General features: G+C 37.6%; 2 protein-coding genes across 2 annotated transcripts; one reads left to right on the top strand and one right to left on the bottom strand.

Moving 5' to 3' along the window:
* Positions 1–355: 355 nt before the first annotated feature.
* On the bottom strand, positions 356–4,097 carry LOC140799458 (probable arabinosyltransferase ARAD1). Its single transcript, XM_073153807.1, has 9 exons — positions 3,541–4,097; positions 3,171–3,344; positions 2,111–2,268; positions 1,880–2,027; positions 1,634–1,749; positions 1,416–1,554; positions 1,044–1,154; positions 850–918; positions 356–723 (listed from the first exon to the last, which is right to left on the bottom strand). Exons 1-9 carry the CDS (start codon positions 4,024–4,026, stop codon positions 604–606), a joined length of 1,521 nt encoding a protein of 506 aa, XP_073009908.1. The 5' UTR covers positions 4,027–4,097; the 3' UTR covers positions 356–603.
* A 2,728-nt stretch (positions 4,098–6,825) lies between these two features.
* Positions 6,826–10,094, top strand: LOC140798496 (transcription factor GAMYB-like). Its single transcript, XM_073152343.1, has 4 exons — positions 6,826–7,164; positions 7,575–7,950; positions 8,443–9,367; positions 9,446–10,094. Exons 2-4 carry the CDS (start codon positions 7,585–7,587, stop codon positions 9,694–9,696), a joined length of 1,542 nt encoding a protein of 513 aa, XP_073008444.1. The 5' UTR covers positions 6,826–7,164; positions 7,575–7,584; the 3' UTR covers positions 9,697–10,094.
* The last annotated feature ends 129 nt before the right edge of the window (positions 10,095–10,223 follow it).

The following is a 10,223-nucleotide window of genomic DNA, read 5'->3' as shown; positions in this document are numbered from 1 at the left end:
ATAAAGCATCCTATTTACTCAAATATATCGAGGTAAAATATTTTTATATCTTAAAAGTTATTCTTGTCTCATTTCTATCACGAGATTAACTTGATTGATTAGGTTAATTTGATAGTTAAATTAGGTTGACCTGGTGGTTGAATTAAATTATATCCCTAGGCTTAAAAAAAGACTATTAAATAACAAATAAAAGATTCTTTTTGTATTGTCAAAATATAAGATGTTATTTATAATCTTCTCTTAGAATTTAAATTTTTAAAATTTCCTTGGAAAATTGAAAGAGGGATACATTCTTCCACAAACATTGATTATTAGTGCCAAGAAAATACCCAACAAACCCAACAAGAGAAAAAAATAAGTCGAAATCTGAAAGAGATTGTAGCTGCGATCAGAAGTTGCCAACAATTTTAGCACTCGGAAAATTTTCTATTTTAAGAGCAAAAGGAATGAAAAGACGGGAAAATAAAAGTATTTCTACAAGAAACTTACAGAAATGCAATTTTTAACTACCAAGCCTTGGAAATACAAGCTAGAAAAGACCACTGACGAGTGACCGCCTTTAAAGAAATGCGAATATGAGAACTTGAGATCCAGAAAGTATGATCAAAGTAATCTGGTGTTGTTACCAACTCTGCATTCGCATGTACATAAGCTCCTTGATTCTTTCACCACACGCTGTGACCGCCGTGTGTGCAACTTGATGTTCACCAATTTACCAGAAATCTGATACAAGGTTCAAAATTAGAATGGAATCGCTTATCGCCCACACACTGATGATGCAAGTCAGAAACCAATGTCGATAAACTGTTGACAGACAAAGTCAGAAAATTAGGACGGGAAAAGTAGTACCATTCTCCATGTTAAATCCTCGGGTCCAAGAGGCTGAGCAGGACTTGAATATAAGAAGTGTCTGGAGTACTGGTAAAATGAATTACAAGAGATAATTTAGCACATTAGATAGATGAATGATTCCATTTCCTTTAGGTTCGCTTCTGTCAAGATCAAAGGCAACATGAGCAAAAAAGATTAACTGGTTCACAAACCTTGACAAGGTTAGCTTGCATATCTCTGATTCTTTTGGAATCGATGCCCCGGAGGTAGTTCACAAGCCACCCAGGTTGTACAGCATCGCTTGATGAAACGAATAATGCTATCTGCACATAACGTCGGGAACATCAGCATCATATGCCAAGGGATTAGTCTCTCCTCATGTGTCGATGATATATATTTTGAGTTTCGCTTTATTTGTGCTCATTGTAAATCAAGAGTTCTCAACATGACAATTTATGGGTTGAAATAATATATTGAAAATTTGGATTGGTTGCTTGTCAGAGATGACTTACTAACTACTGCAGGTCAATCTTCACTGGTCTAACAAACAACCTGACAAGGAAAGGCTACTAAGACACACTTACCTTTCGGTAATCAAGTATTCCTTCAAAAGGAAGCTCCAATTCATCACTGACTATGACAGGAATACACCCACTGACAACTGCATCAAATAGTCGAGCAGAAGATGGTGTATCTCCAGCTGGGCTCAAGCAGAAGAGAGATCTGCCAATCATTCAACAAGTTAGTAGAAAAGCCTCCATCACTACTAGCTTAGAAGTTCCGAAGTTATAAAAATGTTTACTTGCGCATTCCATTCTGAGCTGCTGCTTTCCCTGCTTCTCCAGAAGTTCCCTCTTCTATGACAACACCTTCAGCATCATGTAGCTCCATCACAAGTTTACTACGAATCTTTCCTCCCTAAACAGAAAGATGCAAGAAAACTCAAAACTCCAGAATTTGGAAATTGCAAGCTCTTATACAAACAAATTTAGCAACTAAGTCGAACATGTTCTGTAAGGGACAAAAATGATACAAAAGACAAACTTACAGCATTTCTTTTAAGTCTTCCACGAAAGAAGAGCAATGTGCTTCTTTTGGATTGGGTTTCTAATAAGCAACGGTCATCACAGAAGTCAACATTTGGCACATATGGAAGGATAAGATCTTTTTCCAACCATACTTCCCCTGGCTTGTACCTGTAATTTCCAAGATTAATTTTTTTTCAATTGTGATTTGATTCACTTAATAGGTTGTTGAGCCAAAATGCAAAAATCAGAACCAGTTTCCAGTGGAATCCATATCAGGTAGAAGCCATATTGATTTCTTCATGAATCTGCGAACAGACTTGAAAGACCAAGGGTGATGAACAGGAAGAACATGATCCCTTCCACCAGAACGTTGCCAGGCAGGCTGGTCCGTCACCCATTTCAAGGCTTCCTAAATTATCAAAATAATCCAAATAAGATATTTCTCCAATATAAAAAAAATCCAGATTTCTAATACACTGGTGTGAGACATTTTCCCTGTCTGTTAAAAACCCCCAACAAAGAATATTATAGTAGTTGAATTTACGAATATTATGAAAAGTAGGCAGTACCGATCTTTTTTCCATATTTTCTTGGTTGACTTATCATGTCTCTCAAATAAGAAATTCCAATTTGTATCATGTTCAACTTTTTCTAATAACGATGGTTAAAGTTCTTATTACTTCAAAAAAAGATGAACTATAGAGAAATCCAAAATTACGCACATGAAAACCTGATATCTCAATAAACAACATAGCAAGTTGAAAGTATGACAAGTACTCAATGAAGAACAAATGACTTCTATAACATTTAGACGCTTTAGGTTAAACTTACCAAAGTTAATCAAAGAATAACTAAAGCAAGTAGTCAAGGAAAGGACATTGGAGATGCCAAGTATTACATCAAGTAGTTATAAAACTTGTCAAAACTTAAAGATTTGCAACTCTTATTTATTTTACTAAAGACTAGAAGCACGTAGGAGGAAATGTCTATGTTCCATTTGTTTCTATATCATTAATTGTTATCCTTTACTAACTTTTAAATGTTCAGAAAGAATGCCATATAATTTCCCGTGTGACTTGATTCCCAGGAAATATTATGTAAGAATGATTAGAGCCTAGTTAATTTTGTATGAAAGAAATTTCCTAATAAGGATCACAAAGATAGTGGAAGTGTGGAGCCATGATAAATTGCCTAATCTTAATAAGAGAGACAAAACTATTCTTTCTATGCTTCAACAAAGCTTCAATTAATTTGCCATCTTAACATTTCTAATATGATAACTCAAATAAACCTTGGGAGATGCTCCCACACCCTGTAAAGCGCCTTGCATTGCTGCCTCTCAAGTAAAAAGTAGCTGATCGTCGTGAAAAATGGTATATAGAAAATGTCTGCCTCCTCTTGTCGATTGACCCTGATAACATTCTTCAGAAACCTCTCTGATTCAGGAGCAATCAAGTCTGCCCACAGCCAGTAATCAATAGAATGCTGCACATACATAAAAAAAAGGAAAATTTTTATGCTCTGAATACCCACGAACACCAAGTAACTTTGTTTTAGACTTTGAAGGTCACTAAATTCCTATAAAGAACTTATCTTCTACTGCAGCAAAACTCAAAATTTGCTCTTTTTTTTAATACCTCCGAAATTAGATCTCAATTCTGATTGAGGACTAGGAAGTTACCTGTTCTATCAGTCGATGCACGGGGCTCCCATTTGACGTCAAATTGGTGGTCTCCCTATACGTATCCCTAAAAAGCCGCAGCAGATCGTAGGTGAACTTGGCCGGCATCTCGTACACGTAAACCCTAACCACCGACGACGACGCCCACGGATCCGCCGGATTCCCGTACAACCTCTCCGTCTCCTTCTCCCAGATCGCATCGTCGAGCGCCCCGGCGGCGGCCGAGTCCACCAACCCCTGTGGGGCCCTGGAGGACAGGAACTTGTCGAGGGAGGCGAGGAAGGAGTAGTCGGGGTTAAGAGGGTTTCGTCGGGGCTGGGAGAGAGGGGTTTGGTTCGGGGCGCGGGCACAGCGAGAGGAAGAGAAGGAGGAGAGGAAGAAGAGGGAAGCGAGGGCGAGGAGGGAGAGGGAAGCGATGAGGAATGGGGACGAGAAGGGGAAGGAATTGAGCCTAGGGTTTCCGAAAGGGAAGTGCTTCCCCGCCATGGCTGTCGAGGTTTCTCGAGAGAGAAGCGTCGTCGCCGTTTACCAAGTGATGTTTATATTTAATCTCTTGTAAGGATTAAAACTTTCTCATCCAAATTTAACGCAGAGACTCCAAAAAACAATATAAAAATTATCATAATCTTCAATTTTAATTTAATTTTTTTAATTATATTATAAATAAGAGTAAAAATTTTATATTTACTCTTGATATAGCAAAATAATATAAATAAATTTAGGCATAACAACATAGGATAATTTAAAATTTTACCCTTAAAGCTATTATTTATTTGAATAAAACTTATATTTAACATAATTAAGTAGCGTAACAAGGATAAAAATACTTCGTTCTCCCAAACACCATAAGATAATATATATTATAACCTATTTGTAAATATGGCAACAAATTTAAAAGAAAATTAAACTAAACATATAAAATGTGAAACAGCACTTAATATAAACTCATTACACCACTGCAAGATTTTGATTGCCATCTGTGTTTGAAATTAATTGGGTTCTCTTCTTTGTGTTATTCTTGCCATCGTTTTTAGAATCGTCATCAGGATCTCGAATTCGCTTGGACTTGAAGTATATCCTACACAACACATGACTGTCCAACTGCACAAAATAAGAACAAAAAAAAAATAAAAAGTAGTCTAAATTTTAAAAACAAAATTTAAAAAGTATTTGAATTTTTTTTGAATTATCTAATAATTTTTGCTCACCAACATGTCCCCAGAGTTAGGATTTGTGGGAATATGGGATGCCTCAACCCTGAACTCCTGCATCTTCCAGTTAGTTTTTTTATTTATTTTCTTCTTTACTTCACCCTCCGTAAGAGTAATGTGTTCGTGGTACTCCAAAGTCTTCTTAAATCCAATTGTGGCACCATTATCATCTAAGATGGTAGTATCGGCGATCATCGCCTTCCAGTGGCCAGCCCCCGCATCTCGTCTCGGTCTCTGCCCTTTTCCATACCTCCTTTCTCTCGACGTAAAAATATACCAGTAGCCCTCAACACTAGGCTTAGATTTAACTGCAAAAAGAATCAATATATATATATATATATATATATATATATATATATATACCACACCACGAGACTATAGATCGTATTTTACAAACATATAATAAAAAAAATATATAAGAAAATTATATGAATTCAGGAAGAGAATAGAATATAGGGTAACATAGTGCATGCGATTAAACTTTTGTCTCCTTACCCAATTCGGATGGATGAACGCTGTACAATTCGGCATCAGTGATCACATTGCAAGGGAGTGGTTGTGTATCAAGAACCTTGACGGTGAGATAATGCTCGATAAGCTCCTGGTCGGTGGGCGAGAACCTTACACCTGCGGGATATGGAGGAGATACGTAAAAGCCGACGTACTTATCATCCACTTTGACGTGCGCGTATGGATCCGGATGTGCGATATTTGGTGCGGCCACAGGAGGAGGAGCATCCGATCCTGAAGTCGAGGGGATCTCGGACGACATGGGGAAATCTGCGCCGACTATTGGGATTAATCACGGGCAAAGTTGCCGTCGTGAGTATGTCGAAGAGGACTGGGAGCTTTAATATATATATATAGAGAGAGAGTTTTGGGTTTATCTCTTATTAGAGAATAAGAGTTTGAGATGGAGTCAAACTTCTTCTACTATATCTGTTATTACCGGTGGGTGTAAGTTTATCGATAGACTTTGTCTGAGTTATCAAAGTAATAAAATTTATCTAAGATCCCTTTTCATAGGTGTAGACTCTAAAGGATCAAGCTTATCCTCTCTCAGAGATGATCATCCGGTAAGTAACAGAGAAGAGCCAAATATAATGGATCTCCTTCAAAAATATTTTATTTAAATTTTATAGGAACATAGTTATACAGTGATATCTAATAAATTAAAATTTAGCGAGTTTGGGTTGGAATTGGGTGAGTCAAGCAAATGATAAGATATATATATTTTTGATTTAATTTGTCCTTTTCAACCTGAGACACAATCTATTTAAACAAATAAAACTCTAATAATCTCATGTCTTCTTAATTTCCTCGCCATTATCCATCTCCATCTTTCTCCTTTGTGTCTCCTCTATCTTTATTATACTTCTTACTTCGTCGTTCGTTTGCCTCAACCACTATTCCTCCTCTTCTCCTCGCCAAAGAATCGACTATAAATTTTGAGTCATCCATGCTCAAGATACGGACAAAAAGGGGAAGCCTCTTTCCCATTTATTAAGTCCATCTCCATGCCTCTTTCTCATTTATTAAGCCCATCTCCATTGGATATATATGAAAGAAGTTATTATTCCCTTAATGCTTGCATCATGCCTTTGCAGGTTGGGGGGCAATGGAGAGGAATAGCTCATTCTATTTAATAGATAAAAAATATATGACTGCCTTCTTAACAATAGCAAACAAAACTTGATGATAAATAAAAGGACATAACTTATTGTGCATGAAAGTTGCTAACATAAATTTAGATTTACTTTATTTTTTTTTGTTTCAAGAATTTTTCAAAATTCTCGGAGCAGAATTATGAAGCCTTTACAATTTAATTATATTTAGTTTTTTTAAAATTAAGTACATATATTTTCTATAAATAATGCATATTTTTATTATAATAGAGTGCAGATAATTTATATATATGGCTTATTATTATATATCAAAATATTAAAATATAAATTAAATTATAAAAGCCCCTAAATTCTCTTTACCTTTGTAAAAGATTTATTGTAAACAATCACGTAATAAAAATCCGAATTTATATGGTATAATAGGAAATATAGGCAAAGGATTTGAGCCCAGGGGCAAAGTCGGTAATAAGTGAGGGGAGAGAAAGAAGAGAGAGAAAGTGAGGAGAGAGAGACCAATGGCTTAACCCCTCTCTCTCTCTCTCTCTCTCTCTCTCTCTCTCTCTCTATAACTCATTAAGGCTCGCCTCGGTAATCTCCAATCTCTCTTACTCACCGCGCGCCGCGCGCATTCGTTTGCGTCGTCGGCGAATTGCCATTCGCCAAGATTCGAATTTGATCCTCTCTTCCCCCTCTCCTCCCAATTCCAGCTGATCTGGAGGTGATCACTTTTGAGGAAGGGTTTGGGTTTGCGTGTGGAATTCCTTGTTCTCGACGCTCAATTCGATCAGGTAATTCTTGTTGTTTTCTGCTGCCGCCTCTGTTTGCACCCAGATTAGAGAATTTTCGGGTTCTTGATTGGCTTTTCTGGTTGGATCATTGGGGGGAGTTGATCTTTATCTGGAAAGCAGTGGAATTTTGAGTTCTTTTAGCTGTATTTATGTGTTGGTGCTTGGATGCTATTTCTCTTCTTGAAGGTGAAGTTCGATCGTTCTTTTTAGTAGATTGATCTGTTTTATCTTGTCTAAGGTTCTGCGTTGAACTCAGACTCTGTTTCTCTTTATTTTTAAATTACTTTATCCCCTTAAGATGTTTGTATCTAATTGAGACTTGTGCCACATTAATCTTTGGCTTACACCTTCAATTTATGGAGTCTACTTATATGATTTTTGAGGAATTATAAGCTATATTATGTGACCAGGTTCTGAGAGATGAATCGCGTGAAAGAAGAGAGCGGCACCGGAATGGTACCAAAGAACCAGATTGACTCAGAATCAGATGATGAAGTTAATAGTGGCGGATCGTTGGCAGGAGGCACCTCTGTGTTGAAGAAGGGGCCTTGGACATCAGCAGAAGATGCCGTTTTGGTGGATTATGTTAAGAATCATGGTGAAGGGAACTGGAATGCTGTCAGGAAGAACTCGGGGCTGCATCGGTGTGGCAAAAGTTGCCGTCTTAGATGGGCGAACCATCTGAGGCCAAACTTGAAGAAAGGCCCTTTCACACCTGAAGAGGAGAAGCTGATTGTTCAACTTCACTCTAGGATGGGGAACAAATGGGCTCAAATGGCTACATATGTAAGTCTTTTTTTCCGATTCATTATATAAGTTCATCTCTTATGTTATTATCTTTCCCCCAATGAAATATAGAAAGGGACGTAGTTTTATTATCTAGGATTTGTGGTTTAACAAGAAAGGAATTATGAGAATTTTGCAAGGAGAATTATAGTAGAATGGTTAGAATGAAGAGGTGCCTCTTGTTTGTCTGTGATTTCGTATACCCCTTCAACTAAAAGGGAAGCAGTTGATATGATGAACAATTCTTTATGACTTAGGATATTATGAAGTTAAGAAACAATAAACACACAAGTTTTGTGTCACAAACTGAAAGGTTGAGGTAGATAAATGAGTTCAGTAGAAAATATTGATTAAATTTCACTGATCAGTTTTTGTCTTTCTTGAGCGTCTGTACTTTTCTATTATTTTGGGTTGCTGATTTGGGACTTTATTTATGATTTCTTCCTTTTGTGTTTATGTTTGAAATTTGACATTCAAATGGCATTTCCACAGCTGCCAGGGCGCACTGACAATGAAATAAAAAACTACTGGAATACTCGAATAAAAAGACATCGACGTGCTGGTTTGCCACTTTACCCGTTTAGTATGTGCTCTGAAGCTTCAAACAATAACCAGCACACGGGCAATAATGCAACTGAAGTTATTTGTGGTGATGAACATCCATATGTGCTCCTTCAGGGAAATGACTTTAATCAAGGGTCTTCATATTATGCACCTCCATTTCTGGACATATCTCTTAGTGACTTGCCTGTTCAGGCCTTTGGATCCCAGAGTTATTTCATGAATCAAATTGATCATGTGAAGAAACTTGGAGAATCTGATAGCTTAGTTCCTGGATTTAGTTGTCCTATGGTTAGGGCAATCCCCTCGGTCGAGCAATTATTAGGCGAGCCTAATAGGATTCAGCAGGCCTTAGGTTTTGCTTATCCCTATGGTGATGCTATCATGGGCAGCCATGCCCTTTCAAATGGCAATTACTCTGCTTCTGGGCCCGTCACTGGACCTCTGAAGTTGGAGCTCCCTTCACTCCAAGATACCGAAACTGATACTACTAGCTGGTTGGAATATCCTGCTTCTCCGATCACACCTCCTGAGCTAGTTGATTCTTATAGCCCATCCCCTGCAGCAACTTCATTAGTGAAATCTGAATGCGTCTCATCTGGACACAATGGGTTGTTGCAAGCACTGTTTCATGAGGCACAGAAACTAAGCAGTCCAAAGAATCAACTATTTGAGAAGAGTTCGAGTTCTTCAGTTGATGTAGCTGCAAGTTTAGGGTTCAATCTTTCTCAGGAACCCTGTGAAAAGTGCTATGACCCAGTCTCCCCCTTGGGCTATTCTGTTACTTCTGTTTTCACCGAGTCCACCCCTCTCATTAGTAGCCTGGATGAGCTTTCACCTTCCAAGGTGCCTCCTGGTAAGCATCACAATTCTTCAAATCTTGCTGCTGTCTATCTTGTTGAGGCATTACAGAACAGTTGCATTATTTTTGCAGGTCTAAGTGCTGTGTTGGCTGATCGTCAACATCCTTCAAACCCAAAATTGGGCGAGAAAGATATTTTACCTTGTCCAGACTTTTTTAGGCCAGATGCACTACTAAGATCAAATTGGTTAAAGGAAGGCTCGTATTTTACAGAAGATCAGTCAATTTTCTATGAAGATATAATAGCACTGCTGAACGAAGATTTGTGCAATGAGTGCAAAACCGAGCCTTTAGGAACATCATCTATGGATAACAAAAAATAAGAAATAGGGGCTCGATCTCTTGGCTGTCATTCCATCAAATTTGAAACCCTTGAGATCATCTACATCACTTTGCAATTTATTCTAGTCCTGGTAATGAAGAGGACTTGATTTCTCTCCCTGGCCAGTTGTTACTGAGGAAGGTTGGTTTGTGTGCCCGAAGCTGTTTATAATGATGCATGGGTAAAGATCCTTTGGGCATGAATGAACTTGCGGTGCAAGCAGTTAATTGTTCTCTAATAATATGCAGGAAAACTCTGGTACCTGTGATATTAATTCACATCTTAAGCTAGAAACTCTATTTTTGTTATTCTCATGGACTTGTACTTCACTTCTCATTTGTCAATTGTTCTTGATACTTTGAAATGGAATGATGTCATATAGTATGGATTTTACTTTAAGCTTTCTATGTATGGCCATTTTGTTTTACTGTTGGAAGGACTTCTTTCATAAGTTTTAGCATGCAAAAATAATTTTGGAACATCACTATGCTGTTGTGGCACAACAGGAAGCGAAGGTGATGAGAATTA

The sequence above is a fragment of the Typha latifolia genome, chromosome 12 (assembly GCF_019914945.1).
Source record: "Typha latifolia isolate L0001 chromosome 12, TyphaL0001v2, whole genome shotgun sequence".
Lineage (NCBI taxonomy): Eukaryota > Viridiplantae > Streptophyta > Magnoliopsida > Poales > Typhaceae > Typha > Typha latifolia.
This window is presented reverse-complemented; position numbering and strand designations above follow the sequence as displayed.